The 22,381-nt window shown below is 37.6% G+C and overlaps 2 protein-coding genes across 5 annotated transcripts in view; one reads left to right on the plus strand and one right to left on the minus strand.

Moving 5' to 3' along the window:
* Positions 1–12,551, plus strand: part of ECHDC1 (ethylmalonyl-CoA decarboxylase 1) — a 68,093-nt gene extending 55,542 nt beyond the window's left edge. Inside the window, exon 5 of the mRNA XM_036085492.2 lies at positions 12,475–12,551. The gene's annotated coding sequence lies outside the window, so the exon portion shown is untranslated. The remainder of the gene's footprint in view (positions 1–12,474) is intronic.
* Positions 126–19,510, minus strand: RNF146 (ring finger protein 146). Of its 4 annotated transcripts, none has more exons than XM_036085483.2 (4): positions 19,393–19,498; positions 17,150–17,261; positions 9,944–10,046; positions 126–2,435 (listed from the first exon to the last, which is right to left on the minus strand). In XM_036085483.2, coding segments are annotated over exons 3-4 (1,083 nt in total). In that variant the 5' UTR covers positions 9,946–10,046; positions 17,150–17,261; positions 19,393–19,498; the 3' UTR covers positions 126–1,354. The 4 variants fall into 4 exon arrangements, with proteins under 4 accessions (XP_035941376.1, XP_035941375.1, XP_035941372.1 ...); XM_036085482.2 differs by having other exon boundaries at positions 9,944–10,051; XM_036085479.2 differs by lacking the exon at positions 17,150–17,261 and having other exon boundaries at positions 9,944–10,051; positions 19,393–19,510.
* Positions 19,511–22,381: the final 2,871 nt, after the last annotated feature.

The following is a 22,381-nucleotide window of genomic DNA, read 5'->3' on the forward strand; positions in this document are numbered from 1 at the left end:
AGTAGACAATACAAATGCACAACTCAAACTTTCATGATCATCTCTATAATACAGGCTTTAAAAAACATATAAGTCAAAGAATTAACTCCCAATTCTAACCTATCACAACAAGAGATAAAAGATAATTTCAAAGTAGTGACAGTTTTTATTTGCTATGGTAACATTCAAGTCACATTTGAAAAACATACTAAAAATAACTTGCGTATGCTTTGAATTAAAATATATTAAGACAAACTCACATTACCATTTTTCAGATCCAAATTCTGGATTACCAGGTTAACCCAAGACTTCCTATTTTGTCACAGATTCTACATTTTGTGTAAAGTAAATTTGTGTCTACTAATGCTGTTTAAAATAAGCCTACCCATTTAATTCATTAGTATCAGACCACTAATGAAGACTGGCAATGAACATCTAAATACATATATGGTCTCTACTATTAGTTATGTAAGAAATTTAAGTCTCACGAGCTTTAGGTTTATTTCCATACATACTTATTCCATGCAATTGCTTGTAGATTCTGTTTAAATAGTCTCTGAAAAAAATCAAACTTTCCTGAGCAGGTGACTAAGCTGAATACAACCAATTCAAACCGCTACCTGTTTATTGACCTTTGGCCACAAATGTCAAAATGTTTCCATCCTCTTTCCAGACTCAAACAACAGACAAATTATTTTTGATAAACTCTAGTATTTATTAAATTATAAATTCTGTAATCAAAAAGAAAAATGCAGATCAAGAGAAACCTCAAACTACAAGGACTAGACAGCAAAGCCTATGGGAAACACCATGAAGTATGTTACAGACAAGATTCTGAAACATTGAGTTATTAGCTGTTTTCTTCACATCTCCATTTCAGTAACTTTACTATTTAATAGTTGTTATTCATCTATTTTAAAATCCCAGATTCACATCTGTTCTCACATTAAGCTTCCTGTTCATACCGATACAAGACATCTCATAGGTGCCAAATTTTAGTAATGGTTTTACGTCAATCCATGCAGAAAAATAAGACACAATGCAAGAGTCAGATGAGGACTGTTAATGTACAGGTAATACACACACGCTGGCCAAAAGAACTGAAGAAATTTAAAAAAACTGTAAAATAAACAGACATCAAGAAAACGGGGTTATTACTGAACAGCTCTCAACTATTAACGCCAAGTTCCTTATATTAAATAAATTCCTCAACAGAGACATGTTAGACATTTTAATTTACAGGTCTGTCTTCCCCATACCCTTTTCCCACCCCAACTCCCAAAAATGCACTACCAGGGATGAGTATAATGTTATGTGGGCAGAAATTTACAGATAACCATTTTAACTTTGAGCATGGAGCTGAAGACTTTTTTATTTAAACTTCAGTTACTGTGCACTGTCCATCAGGCCTTCTAGATCTGACACCAGCATCCACTGTTCCACCCCCTGCTACTGATCGATCAGTTCCTGATCGATCTGATAGATCAGATACTGTCTGGTTTGCGTTAGGAACCAAAAGTCTCTGTTGGGACAAGGAGTGTTGTGCAACAAGCGCAGATACATCCTCACCATCACTACTGGCGTCTGATTCGGTTTCTTCAATGGACGCGTCTGGTGCCGGTAGCCTGCCTGAAGATGGCGACTCATGATCTTCTTCTCCTTCCCCCCTATGACTCCTTTCAGCGATGCTGTCTCCACTGAGTTGCAAATGAGCAAAAGAGTCTTCCAGAGAAGTGCTTGCATCAGGGGATGGTGTCGCAGGGCTTGTTAACTGACCATCTACTGATGTCAGGGGCCTTACGGAAGACACTAGAGGCTGAACGGAAGAAGCTCCACTCTGTGCGGAGACACTGTCTGCTCCGTCAGCAGAGCTCTCTCGCGCGAGGTTTACAGTATTAGCATCACAGTCCAGCCTAAGTCCAGCTACTCCCTTCTTTGGTATATCTACTATATCCCGCTTAATCTTCCTGCGACGTCCATGTTCATTTCTCCTGTACTGAACCATATTTTCAAGATCAGCAACATACAGAAACCCGGCAATTAACATTTCAGTGCTCTTTTTACCTTTGGAAAAAGCATCTTCCAGCTCTCTACTAGTGCGCTCATCGTACTGCCACCACCCATTTCTTCCTTCATAATACCATGCATATTCACCATTTCCTCTACTCGCAGCCTTGAGTTCTTCTGGTGACAATAAGGTTGGCTTGTCAAGGAAATCTTCAGGAATTTCTTGTCGACAGAGGGCACATCGCTTTCCAAGCCATGAAGCTCCCTTTACACACAGATAGCAGAAAACATGCTTACAAGGCAGACTGACTGGGTGAACACATGTTTGCAGACAAATGGCACATTCAGGGACAGTTAGAGAAGGTGCAGTATTCGCACAGGACTCATTCGCTTTCCTGTTCGTAGGAAGCATGTTTATTGAATGATCAATTTCACCACAGCCAGCCATCCTAAGAAAATAAGAGAAAATACATATAATATTAAAACTGTATTTCAATTCTTCCAATATCTTAATTCAACAACTCAGATTATTATTAAGCACCTATTATATATGTGTGCTACACAGTGGACTATGTGAAAGCAAAAATGAAAGCCCACCTGCTTATGGGGAAGATCGACATTAACAAAATAAACACACACATAAATGTAACTGTGCAATTCTGATAAGTGCTAGGAATGAGAAGTACATGGTAGTAAGCCCTAGATCTAGATTTCTAATGGTCTATTTTAGATTTCTTCCTGGATGTCTTGAGGGCAAAAAAAAAAAACTTAAGTCATAATGTTTCTTCTTTACTCCCTAAAAGCTACCCACCCCCAGTGACACCATTATCCATCTGCTTTTTCAAGCCAGAAATCCACCACTGAAATAGCCCTTCTCCTACTCCTTGTATCCAAAACATCAGCAGCAGGTCTTACCAATTTTATCCTAAGTATCTCCTGAATCCACCTACATTTCTACCCTTCCCTAGCCACCAAGTAAATGCTGTTTATTGAATTACTTAATATGCCTCTTAATTGGTCTAGCCTTACCTCTTGCTTCAAAAGTTGATTTTAGGATAAAGACTAGGATCTGTAAGCCCTGCAATGGTCCTGCCTCCCACCTCCCACACCAGCCTCATCTCTATCAGACTTCCCTTTCCTTTTTTTTTTTTTTTTTAAAGATTTTATTTATTTATTTGACAGAGAGAGACACAGTGAGAGAGGAACACAAGCAGGGGGAGTGGGAGAGGGAGAAGCAGGCTTCCCGCCGAGCAGGGAGCCCGATGCGGGGCTCCATCCCAGGACCCTGGGTCATGACCTGAGCCGAAGGCAGCCGCTTAACCAACTGAGCCACCCAGGCGCCCCAAGACTTCCCTTTCCCTTGATCAGGCTTCCAACTACACTGGCCACTCCCTTCAATAGGTTTTCTCTGTATGAACATTTCTTCACTTCCTGCCTTCCACATCCCCCATGGACAAATTACTACCCATCTTATATCCCTCTTGAGAAAGTCTCCATGACTAGGTCAAATCACCCTATTTTTTTTTTTTTAATTTCTTACTACCATGTACTTCTCATTCCTAGCACTTATCAGAATTGCACTGTTACATTTATGTGTGTGTTTATTTTGTTAATGTCAGTCTTCCCCATAAACAGGTGGGCTTTGTAAAGGCAAGAAACAGATCACTTTGGCTCATCTCCGTACTCTCATACAAGACCTGGCAGATAGAGAACAGTCAAATATTTAGCTAAGAAAATGAGTATGTTTTTCAATGAAGAATATAATATCATCAAAAAAATAGATGTTTTGAGTTTTATTTTACTTTATTTTTTTAAAAGATTTTATTTATTAATAAATAAAGGGGGAGAGAGCACGCATAAGCAAGGGGAGCGGCAGGCAGACGGAGAAGCAGGCTCCTCACTGAGCAGGAGCCCGATGCGGGGCTCAATCCCACCTGAGCTGAAGGCAGACGCTTAACCGACTGAGCCACCCAGGCGTCCCTTTATTTTACTTTAAATAACATTAACCATCTGGTTGACAAACTTTTTTTTAAAGAATTTACCTACACATACCTTGGGAATGTATAAAAATTCTGTCAGTGCACTTAAAGATCAGCCCTGAAGCAGCACACTGAAGACTATAATGATAAATTGCAGATGGCCAAGGGAGAAAGGATAACGTGAAATAAGGCAGCTATTATACAAGGAAACCACTGCTAGATAAGAAATCTAAAAACCTGAGTCTCCCTCTCCCTTACTCTTCTGCACCCAGTTAAATCCATAGTCTCTAAATTTCCTTACCTATAAATCAGAGTTTATAAAACTTAGGTGAGAATAGCCAAAATACACAAAAAACAAAACAAAACAAAAATACCAAATGAAAACACTTTGTAATCACTAAAGCTCCACAAATGTTACAATCAGGTAAAAACAAGGGAGAAATGACATGAATATTGAGGCTGCCCTAAAGCAGAAGAAGAAAGGGAAAGAAACGGACAAAATTTGTCCAACTGGATGGTATCGGGCTTAAACACTCACATAAATTTGTTCATTTCTGCCTTATTGAGTCAGATGAACATTTATTTAAAAAGTACCATATCCATATACAATACTGAGTATTGATGGATCTAAAGATACACACCTACTTTGTTAAATAAGGAAACATACATGCAAGCAAAACAGATAATCACAATATGGCCTAATTCCTATAGTAATGTGTTAGGATACTTATTAAAAGTAATAGAGAGAGGTGAGAAGATGGACATAGGCTAAAAGTATGGGGTGCAGAGGTGGCTGGGGAGTGGAAGAGATTGAGGTCAGAGCCATATACATGGCCTTGAGTCAAATAAGCAATGGAACAGCAAGAGATGAAGGTATAAAGGTAATCAGAAGCCAAATCATTGAAGTCTTTTTGTGCCTGCTAACGAAGCATCTGATTTGATTTTATCCCATAGTACCAGGAAACCACAGATATTTTAAAAGGGCAGAAAATGATAGAGGAAGTGCACCAGTGATATGTAAATAGAGGTAAAGGTCTCACAGAGACTGGCAACCATTAATTAACTGCTGCTTAAAATGAATGACAATCTCTCTGTACCAGTTGATTCTGTTTTAAACAAGGAATATTTAGAATTTAATCACCATAAGGATTTCTGCCATTTTCTAAGATCAAGCATTCAAAAATGGGTACAGTGGTTACAAAAGGTGTAGTCAGTAAAAAATGTTTATTATGCTCATCAAAACTTGAAAAACAGTCCTCTTAGGTTTTCATCACAGCACCTCCAGTCCAACAACCCATTCTCTTACTGCTTTTTTCTGTGTCCCTGGTTCCTCAATAGACAAGGTTCAAAATGATAGCAAGTTTTGGAAAAGATTGTACTTACCTAGAAAAGGAAGTGGCACAGTCTCAGTGGAAAGAACTGATTACTATGCAGTGCTTGATTTCCAAACTCTTTTTCAACCTTTAATTCCATTTCCAATCAATTCCTTTACCAGAACTCTAAGTCACACAAACTAGTAAAGTACAACTTTTTCCCAGCCTATGCTACGTTCTACCAGATATGAACTCTTCATGTGTCAGGCACTTAGAGGAGCCTCAAAGTATTTTGACATAAACCCTTGCCTTCAAAGATCTTGTAACTTAACAATCTAAGTTATAAGTGAAAGTGCTTGCTTCTCAACTGGTTAATCAATGCTGTCCACCTATTTCCCCTAAAAAGAACTGGCCATGCACAATACATTTTGTTAGGCTCCCCACAACTCATATGTATTTCTTAAATACAAAATCTTAGTACTTCCCAAAGTGACGAGAGACAGAATACCACGTATTTCAATTTACATTTGGCAAAAGATTCAGAATACTTTTGTCTGCTCCAGGTAACTTTACACTGTGGTAACAGTCTATGTATATTTCAATTCTGCCAAATATAAGCAGCTCGTAGTATACCTATAAGAGGTTTTTAAAAAATCACACACACAGTGCTTCTGGGTCTTCAGCTTTCTCATCAGTAAAATGGGGATAATTCACGTTCGAATAAAAATTATTGTAAAGTGAATAAATTAAATGAAAGCATAAACCTGTATATGAAAGCCTCTTTTAATTCATCAGGTTCTATTGCTACATTTATTTTTATTTTTATTTATCTATTTATTTTTTAAAAAGATTTTATTTATTTGACAGAGACACAGCGAGAGAGGGAACACAAGCAGGGGGAGTGGGAGAGGGAGAAGCAGGCTTCCCACTGAGCAGGGAGTCCGATGCGGGGCTCAATCCCAGGACTCTGGGATCATGACCTGAGCCGAAGGCAGACGCTTAACGACTGAGCCACCTAGGCGCCCCCTATTTCTACATTTAAACCTCAGTATAACTTTAACTTTTGGGAACAAAAAGAACTAAATTAGCTACAGAATGGGAGAACAAGTAATATGTATATTCTTACATCCCTTTCCATTTAGGTTAAAGAAATTAGCTGTCAATGAAATTCTTGAAAATCTTTTGTATCTCCATATTTATTTAAAGCTCCCATTAAGAAGAAGAAAATAAGAAAGCCATCCATCCATTTTGATACTATTCATGAAGACAAAAATGGAGAAGGGCTAATGCTCATCAGTACTTGGGGAAAAGTAAAATCTAAGCTGAAAAAAGTCTGATGAATCACCTGTACGTGGTTCTTAAAAGACATGAAAATGAATGAATGCCCAAATTAAACCTGTAGAGAGAGCAGACAAAAGGCCCAAACACAGAACCTTGGATTATTTCAATATTTACTAATGAGGCAAAACAGCTTACAAAAGATGTTAAGAAGTGGTCAGAGAGAGATGGGGAATAAAGAGACACCACCACCAAAAAAGCTACAAGGAAGACATTTGAAAAAAAGAAGAGTCAAGCAAGGAGAGGACTTAACAAAAGTTAACTATTAAACTCATGAAAATTTCCACTTTTATAGTGAAATGTATGGTGCAAAAGTTGTGAGCACCACACATAATCAGCTATTTTGATTTCCCAGAGACTATCAAGCCTCCTATCAGTAACTTTTTACTCAGTCAAGACAACTTTCTTTCCCTATTCCCCCAAAGACTATTACACAACTTCTCCAACTTCTTAGTTTAGAGATATCCTGGACTCCTTTATCATTAAAAAATTAGGTAAGAGTGAATCCCTGAAATTTATCTTTATCTTCACTCTACCTTATCATCATTCCTCTTGGCTCAGGATGGGATACTGCTAGTTGTTTTGAAAAGCTAACCCCTCAATTTCTGGTGTTAGTACCATCCCAATTCCCTCAAGATTTTGGTTAATATTCTCTATCCTTAAATTACAAAATCAACTACCATGCTTAGTCTAATGATCTCTTTCAGTCTCAATATATTTGATCCTATTGCACTGAATGATATGACCACCAACTCTTTTTCTAAAACTTTATACTATGCATTTCCATGATGGTACTCTCTCGCAATTCTCCTTTCTATTATATTGTTTTCTCTTTTCTCTATTTGCCCTTAAGTACCAGTATTCTTCACAAAGGCCCTGTGTGTGGCCCTATTTTCACAGTACATTCTATGTCTAGACAATTTACTGAGTATTTCAGATTAATAAATATACCACTGTGACTCCCAAAATCTAATATCCAGAACCATGCCAACTGTGTTTCCAATATATATTCAAAGAATTAACCTCAATATTCTCCAAGAACCCGAAATCAAACAGGACTAAAACCAAAATTATCTGCTCCTAAACCTTCATTCCTCTTTCCTTTTTTTTCGAACTTGCATAAAACTTAGAGCCATCCTCAATACTCCCTTATTCCTTGGCCATTTCTCTTTTCCGGACAGAAACTTCTTTAGAATGTGTCCCCTTCATTCCCAAAGCCTGTGATCCCAATTCTGGCTTCTTGGACACACTCTTGTACTAACCTCCTAAGTGGCCTCCCTGACTTCAGTCCTTTCTCCTCCTCATCCCTTTTTCTCAGTTCGTGTCTAATTAGTCTTCTCTCCAAGCTTCAATGGTTTTCTACTGCCTACATTATCTAATCCAAATTCCTAAGCACTGGCTTCCAAGTACATTGACATAGCCTTTAGAGTAAAACAGACTTAGCTAAAATCCTGGCTCCATCATTTATTCTCACTACACTGACCTAGAAGAGCATTTCCCAGATTTCTCCAAAAGTAAGAATCAGCTGATGTGCTCTACCCTGGAAATTTGCACATATCTGCGTTACAGTCTAAAAAATCTGTGTTTTTAACAAGTGCCCCACGGGATTATTCTCAGAGAAATTTGGGAAACACTGACCTCGGGCAAATGACTTCATCTCTCTAATTCTGTTTCTTCACCAGTAAATGAGCTAACTACCATTTTTCACAGTGATTAATTTCAATAATCCAAATAAAATACCCAGTAAGTACCTAGCAATACAGCAGGTACTAAATATTCACTCCCTTTACCAACTCTGAAGTCTCTTTCTCCCTACCCCACTTTGCTACATGGGACTGCTCCCTGACTCCCCTAAGATGCCCTGATATTTAGGCAACTGTGCCCCTCCCTCATTACCTTGGCTTAAAAAATACTTCCTAATTTTCTCAGCTTGGTAAAATTCTATTTATTCTTTAAGATCAAGCTAAAAGTTCTTCTCACTATGAACCTTCAGATGGACTAAATCCTCTCAGTTCCAAAAGCATCTTATTGTTACCTCAATATGGCATTTCTTCCACTGTTTAATTAATAATTAATTATGTTTCACTTCCTAGACCATAGTCTACTCCCTTGACGGCCAGCACCTATAATATTTAACCTACATATATATATATGTATGTGTGTGTGTATATATATATATATATATATATATATATATACATGGTTTTTTAAATATGGTTTTTAAAAGTCTATATATATATAGAGAGAGAGACTTTATACATATAACGGCAGATAACATATGAACAAGATTAAATAAAAGATATATTTGCCCCAATTTTAAAGAAAAATACATATAGGTTTCATTTTACTTTTATCAAATTCTCAACACTAAGAATGACATTGCCATACTTCTAGTATATAATTAAAGCATCATATTGAAAAGAAGATAGCAATAGTTACATGTCAAACTGAGAGAACATGTGAAATAGTATCTACAGGTTGGATAATGTTCATATTAACTTGGAAGAATACGGTGTTCATCATGTAAAAATATCTATCAAGAATAGAATGACGTTCATAATGGGCACAATCATGGTAATGTAGTATTTTAAAGCATATTTCACAAAAACTAAATGATAGGAAAACACAACTGGTAAAACTGGGGGCTAGAGTGAATTCAGTATTAATTAAAATGCAATATACTCAATTTTTTAAAAATCAATTAATCTAGGGGTGCCTGGGTGGTGCAGCTGGTTAAGTGTCTGACTCTTGGTTTCAGCTCAGGCCGTGAGATCAAGCCCCACGTCAGGCTCTGAACTCAGCGCAGAGTCTGCTTAGGACTCTCTCTCTCTCTCTTTCTCTGCCCTTCCCTCCCCTGCACACTCTCTAAATAGATCTTTATTTTAAAAAATCAATTAATTTAAAAAACACTTTAATTTAGTGAAACAAGCTTTTAATAATAAGTGTTTTTAAGTCCCATTAAGTCCCTCTTAGTTATAAAAGGTGATATTGTCTGCCTAGTTTGGTTTTTAAGTAAGTTACTATGTAAAGAGAAAGTAGAACCTAGAAGATCTAAAAATCTTTCCAGTTTTTTACCCTACGAGAAAATTCTTTTGTCTTCAGTTTCATTGACTTTTATAGAAATTTTTCCTGGTAAGATTTCTGGATATCTACGTTAACAGTAATTTAACGTGAATAAAATTACTAACTCAATAAAACATCTAAAACAATACAAAACGCTCATTTTGTATAATTAGATCTAAATAAAACATATAACTTGGCTTACTGCATTTTATCAGTTCATTTAATTTACTGCATCTTTGGGACAAACCATGATGCCATACTTACATTTCTATTACAAATCCCACAGTTGTCTGGCACAAAAACAAAAGCTCATCTTCACCGGCAGTCAAACAGTGTGTGGTATTTTGTCTTCCACTGCTGGTTCATTCTGTGCTGCAAAAGAAGTTATTTCATCAACTTCTATACAGACTAATTAAGATCAATAAAATCAGTCAATTATGTATGACCCTTTGACAAAATTCAGTGGCAAATTTTAGCTTAGAAATGACAAAATTTCAAGACAAGGATACCTGCTTTCACCACTGCTATTCAACACAGTACTGGAAGTGCTAGCTAGAGCAATTAGACTAGAAAAAGATATGAAAGTCATACAAAAAGGTAAGGAAGAAGTAAAACTATCTCTATTTTCTATATAGAAAATCCCAAGAATCCCCAAGAAAACTACTAGGGGTAATAAATTCAGCAAAGTTGCAGGTTACAAGCTCAATGTACAAGTCAGCTGTGTTTCTACATCTAACAGTCAACAATCCAAAAAGGCAATCAAGAAAGCATTTTCTCAAAAATTTCATTTATAATAGCATCTAAAAGAATAAAATGCCTAGGAATCAACTTAACCAAGGAGGGGAAAGACCTGTACACTGAAAACTATAAAACACTGCAGAAAGAAATTAAAGGAGAGCTAATTAAATGGAAAGACAACTGTTCATGGATTGGAAGACTGAAGATGACAATACTAAACAAACTGATCTATAGATTCAACATAATCCTTACGCAAATTCCAACAGCCTTTTTTGCAGAAATGGAAAAGCCAATCCTCAAATTCGTATGAAACTGTGAAGGGCCTAAAATAATCCAAAACAATCTTGAAAAAGAACAAAGTTGAAGAACTCACTGAACATTGCGATTTCAAAATTTACTCAAAATTTACTACAAAGCTACAGTAATCAAGTCAGTGTGGTATTGGTACAAGAATAGACAAATACACCAAAAGAAGAGACAGTCCAGAAATAAACCCTTACTTGTAGAGCCAACTGATTTTTAAAAAGGGGTGCCAAGTCCATTCAATGGGAGAAAGTATAGTCTCTTCAACAAATGCTAGGACAAGTGAACTGCCACATGCAAAAGAATGAAGTTGGATCCCTACTTCACACCATATACAAAAACTAACTCAAGACAGACCAACAAACCTAAAAAGAGGTAAAACCATAGAACCCTTAGAAGAAAACAGAGGGGTTTATCTCTATGATGTTGGGTTTGGCAATGGATTCCTAGATATGAATGACACCAAAAGAAAAAACAAATTGTGGACTTCATCAAAATTAAAACTTCCGGGCATCAAAGGACATTGTCAAGCAAGTTAAACGTCAAAATGGGAGAGAATCTTTATAAATCATATACAGATAAGGGTTTAATATCCACAATACATAAAAGAATGCCTACAACAACAAAAGGACAAAAAATTTTTTTTGAATGGACAAAAGACTTGAGTAGGTACTTCTTCGAAGATGTAGAAATTGACATTAAACACATGAAAAGATGCTCAACATTATTAGTTATCAGGGAAATGTAAATCAAAACCACAAGAATTGCTGCTTCACATTTATTAGGATGCTATAATTTAAAAAAAAAAAAAAGGAAAATAATAAGCATTGGCGAGAATGTGGAAAAACTGGAACCCTTGTACACTGTCGATGGGAATGAAAGATAGTCCAGCCACTGTGAAGTTTGGTGGTTCCTCAAAAAAATTAAACAGAATTACCATATAATCCATCAATTCCACTCCCAGGTATATACCCAAAAGAATTAAAACAGGGACGGAAACAGATACTTGTACACCAATGTTCTTTGCAGAATTATTCACAAAAGTCAAAAGGCAGACACAATCCAAGCGCCCATCAGAAGAATGGATAAACAAAATGTGGTATACAAATACAATGGAATATTATACAGCCATAGAAAGAAAGGAAATTCTGATACATACTATAACATGGATGAGCCTTGAAAGTGTTACGCTAAGTGAGATAAGCCAGACACAAAAGGAAAATTTTGTGATTCCACTTAAATGAAATATTGGAAATAGGCATATTCAGAGACAGAAGTAGATAAGTTACCAGGGGCTAAGGAGAGGAGCAAACAGAGTTATTGCTTAAAGGATACAGAATTTCTGTTTAAAATGATGAAGTTGTGGAAATAAATAGTGGTGATGGTTGCACGACATTGTAAATGTAATTAATGACACTGACTTGTACATTTAAAATGGTTAAAATGGTGAATTTTATGTTATTTATATTTTACCACAATAAAAATGTTTTTAAAGTGAAAAATGTTTTTAAAGTTAATACATATATGGACAAATTAGCCCATATGCAATGTATTCCATAGCCACTGCCTTTCTACAAGGAAGTAGTGTGCGCAAAGACGAGGCCATCACATTAACTAGAACCTCCTGCTATTTTTATGTATATCCAAGTTTACAATCATTAAGCCAAACTTCTCTCAAGATGCCTCTTATTCAGGGAACCCAGAAGCACCAACCAAAACATCACTTCAGCCATTAATCCTTTCTTCTCTTTCAGTATCCTCTCCTGCCACTTCAGGATGCCCAGTCAGTGCAGAACTCAGAATCCAGCAAACATGATGACTAAAGAGATCGTAAGCCTCACAGTAACAGCAAGAGGGAAGACTTTCTTTGGAGGCTCATCACTGACTATATAATCCCCTACATCTCTTCTAGATTAACCTTTAAGGCAGTGACTTAATTTTCACTGTTCATCATCCTCTCCATCCTAACTCCTGACACATCACTATGAGCCAATTTAAATATGACCCATCCCAACTCCTAACTCTGAGGTTCTTAAAACTTGCCCCACTGAGGCTGCTTATTAGAGATATACTTTCTCAGGCCCTAACCCTGGAGATTCTAGGCCAGTAGACGTGGATGGTGTGTAAGCCCAGGAATCTCACCTTAAGTGAAAGCGATGCAGGTAATCCGTCGAATCCAATTTGAGAAAAACTGTACTATGTTTTCAATTCCTAAAATCCTAAATTCAGTGAACTTTCACCTCCCTGTCCATCCAGCAACAAAATACGATGTATACATTTGGAACTAGAAGCCACCTAGAGTGCTGCCTCTCTAAAATCTTAATCTCACTCTTAGATTACAAGCTCTGGTCCTTCCAGCTAATTTACTCATTCCCACATCTACTCTTTAATTTCACAAGGATCTCTGGTTTCTTGACAGCCTCCTTTTCTTTAGTCAGTTCCCAGTCTCATTTCTTTTCCTGCCCAATCTGGAGCCCAACCATTTTAACTTCTTTCTTAACAGAAGACCTGGCTTTCACATCTGTCTCTCATCTACACATTCTCCACAAACCCCCATGTCTGCATGAATCTTACAAGTGACATCTCAGCTTCCATGCTTTAATCAAGGAATGCAGATGGAAAAAAACAAAATCCTTTTTCTCATCTCCTCTCCAACCAAATTCTGTCAACTTTTATCCCTAACACCTTTGGAATCTATCCTCTACTCTCCTGCCATTGCTAGTGTCCTAGTTTAGACATACATCACCTCTCACCTGAACTACTGTCCAGTGTATCCTGCTTCAGTAATACCCCTCAAATTTATTCACTAAGCCTCTGAGTGATACACTAAAAAGGCAAAATGGGCCTCCCATATGCAAAGCCCCATACTGGTTCTCTAGCCCATACAATAAAGGCAAAGCTCCTAAGGACAGCATTCAAAGGCTTTAATGACCTGAAACCTACATCTCTCTCTAGTCTTACTTATCTCCTACCACCACTCTCACAGATTCATGATCTAGTTATACCAAATTATTCATACTTCTCTAAACCTCTCTTTATAGTTCTGTACTTCCTCCTCCTGGTATAATCCATCTCTTTTACAGCTTATGAATGCTACCATACTACTACTTTCTCTACTTCCCCAAAATTGTTCCCTCCACTATATATTGTACATTCTTCTATTACTGAAGTTATCCCATACACTGAAATTATTTATTTGCTTTTGACTGTTCTATTAAACCATCAACCTCCTGAAGATACAGACTGTCTTTTATCTCTAAGTGGCTAGTAAACTGCCAGTTTTTGCTGACTTGAAGTGTTATTTCTTGGATGAAGGAAAAACTTCCTAAAGTAACTGTTGAGAAAAATACTGAAATAAACTCATTCACATAACACATTTGAGTTCTGTGAACAAGGCACCCAGCCATGAAAGATATAAAGATATCCAAGTTCTAATAATTTCTTTAAAGAGCTTAAAATATAACAGAGGGAAGTTAATACATTTACAAATATAAGATTCAAGCCATCTTTATATCTTTTGACAAGCTCATCATTTACCTAAGGTTTTGTTCACTGGCAATGAATTCTCCAGAATGCAGATAAAAAAACAAGAATAAAACCAGTTTTAGTAAATCTTGCAAGCTACAGTGACTTTTCCAATTCCTATATACCATGGTTAATTTTCAAAGTGGACTCTAAATGGATAATTATGGTTGGGGGGAGGAAAATAAACTAAAATCTATGTAGTATTCTAGATCCTAGCTATGCAAACTGTGTCCCCAACCAACTAAATCAGCATTTACCTGGGAGTCCCTTACAAATGAAAAATCTGGAGCCCCATTCCACCGACAGAATCAGATCTCCAGATGGTTCGTATGCATACCAAAAAGTTCATGAAGCTCCTGATAACCTCAAACAACCCTGTGAGATATGACTACACCCATTTTATAAATGAGGAAACCCAAACCCAAAGGATTTAATCCCAAATCACAAAGCTATCAATATTGGGAGATGGGATTCAAACCCAAGTGTTTCTTTAAAAAAAATCTTTTCTTCAGCGTACTGCATCTCAGAGAAAAGGTCTAGAATAGCATCATCAAACAGAAATATGATGCAAGCCACATTTATAATTTCAAATTTTCTATTAGCCACATTAAGAATAAAAGGAAACAGGTAAAACTAATTTAAATATTTTATTTAACCCCAAATATTTAAAACAGTACCATTTCCAAATGTATTTAATATAAAGAAATTATTAATGTGATATTTTATATTCTCGTGTGTGTGTATAGTCTTTGAAATTTGGTGTGTATTTTACACATATAGCACAACTCAGTAGAGACTAGCCACATATCACGTGCTCAACAGCTCTACGTGGCTAGTGGCTACCATACTGGACAATGCTGGTTTAGAACGTCTTGCATATTAACAATTTTTAAAAATACAAAACTGGCAATTTACTACCAGAATTGTTGAATAAAGAAAATGAACTTCATGTTACTTTATCCACACCTGTGCTGGCACAGATTAAAAAGAAAACTGCATGTTGTGTTGTAATCAAAATTGACTGGTTTCAGTGATACCAATTCTGCCAAACTGATCCATCCACTATAACCTCTGACAATTATAAAGCCAAGTGGGCACAACACAGGGAATAGCATGTAATATTCAAAATGGTCATATGTAGTAGTCCTCAGAAAATTTCTACATTTGAAACCAAAGATTTTTTTTTAAATGAGGGGAAAGGGAGGCTTTTACTTTCATCCAAAGATGTAAGACAAAATTTCTAACTATAAGCCAGAATTAATTTGACAAACCATAAATAATTCAAACATGCGTAATTCTCACTTCAATGATTTATAAATTATATACCAAACTAAAATTTACCACAGTATTTTGATACGCAAATACCAATTAGTGAATGGGTTAAGGTTCTTTCTTTAGGTGAAAATTTATACAGAAAAGAACTATTAGGAAGGTAACATAAAAAGAGAAAAGATTTGAAACTACATTACATATTTCTGCCTCTTAACAATTCTGGGGGAAAAAGGTGACAGACTAAATTTCAAAATATATAAAAGAGTTTAGAGATTGTCAGTGAATTTAAGTCATTTACCCACTCAACCAATTAGTAAATAAGTATAACTGAAAATGAAGTAATACCGTACTATTTATAATTTGTGACCACTCAACAAATTCACACTTCTATTATTTGCATATGCTGTTATCTTCTCTGAAAATACCTAGACTTAATTACAATTCCACTTTTCAAGTCAGTCACAAAGTCAAAAAACCATCATTTTTTTCCACATAATAGATTCAAATAAATGATTATCTTTTTAAAAGAACTAATCACAGAAAAAGATAAGTATATAACAGTTAAAATTTCAAATTATAAAGATTTGAAGACTTCCTATATTTTTCCAATTATGTCATGACAGCTGTTTAATAGTTACTTTTTTTTAATTCAAAATACACAAAACAGGAAATGCTCTATATAAAAGCTAGCACTGACAGAAAAGAAAAATACTTCAAACTTTCCAACTTGTGGTATACAAACTCAAAAAAAAAAAAAAAAAAAAAAAAAGGAAAAAGCAAAGACCAGTGAAAGAATAGAGAGACAGGGTGTAATTTAGCAGATACATCTTAATATTTCTTGAGAAAGAGTCTCAAATTGAGAGAGGTAACTAAATGCCCTAATGTTTCCATTTTTAGCTTTCCCTCTCATCCCCTGCTAAAACTCAAGCTTACAGAAAGCACAGGTCATACTGGGAAACAAAAGTCTTCAGTCAAACCTCATTTCAACTAAATGGGGGCCAATACTTGACACTACACTATTTTATTTTACTTTTTATTTTTTTAAGTAGGTTCCACACCCAGCATGGAGCCCAAAATGGAGCTTGAACTCAGGACCCTAATATCAAGACCTGAGTTGAGATCAGATGTCGGACACTTAACCAACTGAGCTGCCCAGGAGCCCCAACACTATACTATCTTAAAGAATTACTTCCCTTATTGTTTAGTACTTCCCTTAAACCTTAAAAAACCTTAAAAAAACTGTATGGCAATCTATGACCTTCACAATCTTCATATTCAGGCATTAAACCTTTACATCCCCCCACCAACTGTGGCCTTTGCATTTTATTTTAAACAAAACATGAAATGTGAACGTGAACAAATACTTTTAATCTTATCAAACAGAAGTTTCAGAGCCTGCAGCCATTTTGTAAATGAGAAAGGCTCTGTTACTAGTATGTGTGACCCTGGTCAAGTCATAACTCCCGTGTTACTTCACCCTATTCAATATTTCTGTAATTCTAAATACTTTAACAGGAATTTAACAACAGGTTTTATTTAATTAATCCAAAAGTTAATAAGCCATAAACACTAAATATTCCATAAATAGGCACAGGTGGCTGTAGAAGAATGTTAATAAAATGGTTTCCATACCCACAAAGATTATTCCTAATCCAACCTGTTGTTTCACAAATTCATGTTCCTTAGGCACAATCAAGAACCAGGTACGGGAATGGAATAAATGGTCAGCACCCTGTTACTGACACTGGAAAAAAAAAAAAAAAACATTGAAATACCAGCTGACTGTGTCAGGCATTTCATGCTAGTAAATGGCTAATACATAAAATAATATTCTCTAAGCAGACTAATACTGTGAAAAGAAAAGACTGAATACTTTTTCTTCTATACTAAGTCAAAAAATCATTTCTGGATCCTTTAAAAAAAAAAATCTGTCCTATTCTTCTAACAATTCAAATTGGTGGAAACTGTAACAAAATACTTTACCAGTTGACACGTGTCTCCTAAAAGAAAAAAGCCATTTCCTTTTTCGACCTCCTGTCTGATGACTAGCTATTTGGAAAAATAGTTTCCCTGATGACCAAGTTTTTAACAACCAGTAAGTAACAAAAACCTTCAAATATTTACCATTATTTTTATTTTGCCCAGAACTTACATTGGCCCATTTAAAACATAAATTCTAAATCAAAGAGTGGGCTTAACAAAATATTCCAATTTAAGATACACAAGGCTAAAACAAACACATCCAAAAATCTATTTCTAGTGTAGCTTTCACTTTTCTGGTTTTCTCTTTAAAAGAGATTTACTTGACCTATTTTCATGTGTTTTTAGAGCACTCAGACACTCAAGACAAACAGTATTTGCTGGTCATGAAAACAGCAGTGTCAACATCATAAATCCTGTTATTTCTGTGGGTCATTTTCTTCATGTGTCCTATATTCCACGTCTTTTTAAAAGTCTAAACATAGATTCATTTGTTAAAAAGACAAAAAGTCTTAAGTCCTCCAATTTCTGTAATTATACACTGCTTTCAATGCCAGTGTTATACTTTCACATCCTATTTAAAAGTACACACACTGGAAGGGAGGGAGTGCGCCCAAGGACCTGAAATGTCAAACTATAAAGACAACGCTATTTGTCATTTCTTGGCGTTCTTCTTCCCTCAATTCCACACTGTTTCAATATTACAAAAATATTACTAAAAATATTACTTAAACAAAATGTAAGTACTTTCGAAACTTGAAAAGTGTCACTAAACTGGCACTTAGGGAAGAAAAATAAAAACATATACGAAATGGTTAACAAGAGAAGGCTCTAGTTGTCAAAATGTGTGTGTAAACTCAAAACAATTTTGCAGCCTTCTCTAGACTCCTACAGAAAATAAAACAGCGACAACAATGGAAGACCCGTACGTACTCTTTTAGATGGGATTGGTGCGCGGGGGGGGGGGGGGGGGGGGGGGGCGAGGTAGGGAGAGAACTCTACTCAGCTACCAGAACAAAGCAACAGCCTCCGCTTTTAAGATGCACTGAGGTGTGGTGTTTTTTTTTTTTTTTTTTTTTTTTTGGCTCAACGGGTATCAAGAGATCTCTTTATTGTTCCGATGATTTACTAATCATCAAAACAACGAGAATACGCAGCGCTGGGCTTAACCAGGGCAAGGTGGAGGGACTGCTCTTCCTATTAGGCAAGACCCAGACACTGAGCAGAGGAGGAGGGAGAGGGAAGAGAAGGCAGCAGCCAAAGACACTCCCGGAAAAAGACAAAATGAAGGGACTGTACGCCCTGGCTGCGATCTGACCCAAGGCCCGGGCAGAGGCCTCCACACGGGAAGACAGGGAGCAGGATACCCTTCAAACCATAGCCGCCCCTAAATCTTGAGGCCGGAAGTTCCCCGAGTAGAGGCCTGACACCACCGCCAAGGGGAGAGGAGAGGGACCTGGTTGCCACCAAAGGCAGAGACGAGGACCCCGGCGGAAGAGGCTGCGCAGTAATGGCCGCTGCTCCGCCTCTCGCACCCCGACCGTGACCAGCTCCGGGCCGTCGCCCAGGTCAGGGGCTGCGGCGGCCGCGGACAACGCAGCGCCCATCACAGTCTTCTTGCCCGCGACAACAGCCAAGGTGGGGGCGGAGGGAAGGGCTGAACTGCCCTATCCCGCCTGGGCGCAGAGAGCCGCGGCCGCGCCAGCCCAAGGGCGTCCACCTACGTACCGGCCCCTGACCCCGCCGCCGCCCCTCTCAGGCCCGGAGCGCAGGGCCCACCCGAAGCGCGTCGTGGCTGGAGGTGACACCGCGAGCCATCACGCCTTTCCCTGGGTTAGGATGTCGCAGTGGCTGACTCTGACCCTTCCCCGCGAGAACCTCACCCCGACTCCCACCTCTCTAGCCACAGCCGCGGCCGTCTCGCAGCCTTTCCTCTTCGGCCTGGGAGCCCGCAGCGGCCGGGAACGCGCGCGGCGGTCACATGACCGCCCGTCGCGTCGCGGGGGGGGCGGGGCCGCGCGGGGCGGAAGGAGAGCCTTGTACTGGGGCGCTCGCGCCAGCCCCTCCGCGCTGTGTTTCCTCGCGACCCAATCCTGAAGCGAGCGGTTGGGTACCTACATTTTCCTGCCTTTGGAAACCTGCAGTTTCTCGTTGGATCGTTCTAACTGCTTTGTATTATGCTTTACTTGTAATTAGGTGCCGAAGATTGAAAGAGTGCAGGTCCACTAGAGAGAGATTTGGGGCAAAGGAAGTAAGACGCGTGTAGAACCAGCAGGTGGTGCTGCTCAGAAGCCCCGCTTCGAGACTCAAAAGAAGCCTTTGGGCGCCTAGCTGGATTTTGGGGTACAGAGTCCTTGGCAGAGTACTGCTTGTTCTCTTAACAACCACAACAAGGGGGTCCTTTGAGAGTTCTATCTAGTTTATTCACCGTCTGAAGGGTTGAGCAATTTAATCGGAAAAAAATAGATCTTAATTTCCTTTTGGACCCATTTTTCTTAGACTAGAGCATAGGAAGCTGGAAGAAGAGATTAATCAGCAGAAGAATCTAAAACTAAAGGAATGGCTTATCTTGTTGCATTCGTGTGGTTTAAACGCCAAAACCTTGGCAGTATCCTCCATTACATTTTAGCATATACATTGTCTTTCTTGGAACTGACTATATTTTCTCAATTTATAGTAAAGTGAGGAAGGTGGAATAGCATGCGTTTTGTCTTTAAAAGAGTATATATTCCAACATTCCATGGCAGTATCTTACTTTCAGTACTGTTGCATTTTGAGATGTCATAAGCTGTTTACTTAAGGCTGGAAATTTTTAGTGTCCATATAGACATGTTTACATTTTCTTTTATTCTTCTGAAATCAATATATTTCAAGGTTCTTATTCATATATATCAATATATAACTAGTTCTTGAAGAGTGCCATCTAGCTCAATGATGCTTAATGTAAGCAAAACAAGATTTTTTTACAACTTCTCTAAGTGTAATACTGTTGAAGAGTATGTTCTCCAGCTTTAAGCTTAATCCTGTCTTTATGTTCTCCTTAGCCATCCAGTCTTACCCCTCTATCCTACACACCCCATGAACAAATAATACTAAAAATTTGATATATACTTGAAGATTCCAGCTTTAAGATATAATATTAATATTAACTGTGAATGCCATCATTCTAAGTGCTTTACACATATTAGCTCACAATAAACTATGAGGTAGGTACTATTGTTATTCCCATTTTACAAAAACAGACACAACTGGGATTTGAATCTAGGCAGGGACTGTAAGAGTTCACCTAATTCAATGCTTATTTTATTAAGTAAGAAATAGATATAACAAGGTTAAATGACTCACTTAAAGACTTTGTTGTTCAAGATAGAATGGGGTCAGAACACAAGCATGTTTATTGATCCATAAATACTTTTAATTTAGAAAAAGTTATTCACGAGTCTTCCATTGCTCTATGTGTATATTTAGAACAGTTTCTGCAAATAAATATGATTGATACTCTATCCATCTACACACAAGAAAAGAATTAACAAGAATCTCACTACAATGCCCTTTCAGGCTTCAAATTGTCTCTCAGCCACACCTATAATCTTATATCAATGAAAAGCTCCATCTTTCCATATCCAAATCCATCTTTAATTCCTCTTTCTCTTATGTCCCTTATCCACTTTGCAAATAATCTGTTGATTTTTCCTTCAAAACACAGAAAATGGCTACTTACCACTTCTACTACAACCTACATCATCTCTTGTTTGGATTATTGCAGTAGCCCAGGGACTGGTTTTCTTGCTTCTGTTCTTGCTTTCCTTTGAGTCTATTCTCAACACAGAGGACAAAGTAAACTTACTAAAAGAAAGTCAGATCATACCACTCCTCTCTCTGTTCAGAGTCTCTCATGGCCTCCTAAAACAAAGTAAAAACAAAAGTCTTTAAACAGGTACTGTGTTTACACTTAATGGAGTTATTATTTTTTTTAGTTTTTTTTTTTTTTTCTTATTTTAGAGAGAGGGAGCATGAGTGGGGGAGGGGTGGAGGGTGAGGGAGAGAAGCAGACTCTCCGCTGAGTGCAGAGCCCAATGCAGGGCTCAGTCTCAGGACCCTAAGAGCATGCCCTGAGCTGAAATCAAGAGTCGGATGCTTAATCGACTGAGCCACCCAGGCACCCCAATGGGGTTATTTTTATTTTTATTTTTTTTAAGATTTTATTTATTTGACAGAGACACAGTGAGAGAGGGAACACAAGCAGGGGGAGTGGGAGAGGGAGAAGCAGGCTTCCCACTGAGCAGGGAGCCCGATGCGGGGCTCCATCCCAAGACCCTGGGATCATGACCTGAGCCAAAGGCAGACGCTTAACAACTGAGCTACCCAGGGGCCCCTGGGGTTATTTTTAAATGAATAAATATTTTAAATAGTTCTCAGTTTTACTTTCTGATGAACACATATAAACAGCAGTTAATTTTGAGTCTTCTATAATTTTCAAGAGTATAAAGGGATCCTAAGACCAAAAAGTTTGAGAACACTGGCCTCAGCCAATTTCATGTACCCACTCTAAGCTAGGTTTCTTCCTGCATGCCCGCAATCATCTGATAAGTGTTATCAATTGTGTGGACACAACTTTCTCATATGTCTGGAAACAGGAGAAACCAGATTCAGAAATGCACCTGTCATTATAGCTAGCAGATGAATACAAATAAAGCCAAGGGGAAGTTTTGAAATGCAAACTTTTCCATCTCAATTGAAGATTTTGTTCCAAGAGCTAATACATAGCTTGGTCTCTGTCCTACCATTTGATGTCATTTTACTTATAGTAATCAAATAAAATATACTTTCCCAGTAGAATTCCCTTGTAAGTAATAGTATAGTAGACAGTTTTACTTGTGTTTT

This window comes from Halichoerus grypus, chromosome 9 (assembly GCF_964656455.1).
Source record: "Halichoerus grypus chromosome 9, mHalGry1.hap1.1, whole genome shotgun sequence".
Classification (NCBI taxonomy): domain Eukaryota; kingdom Metazoa; phylum Chordata; class Mammalia; order Carnivora; family Phocidae; genus Halichoerus; species Halichoerus grypus.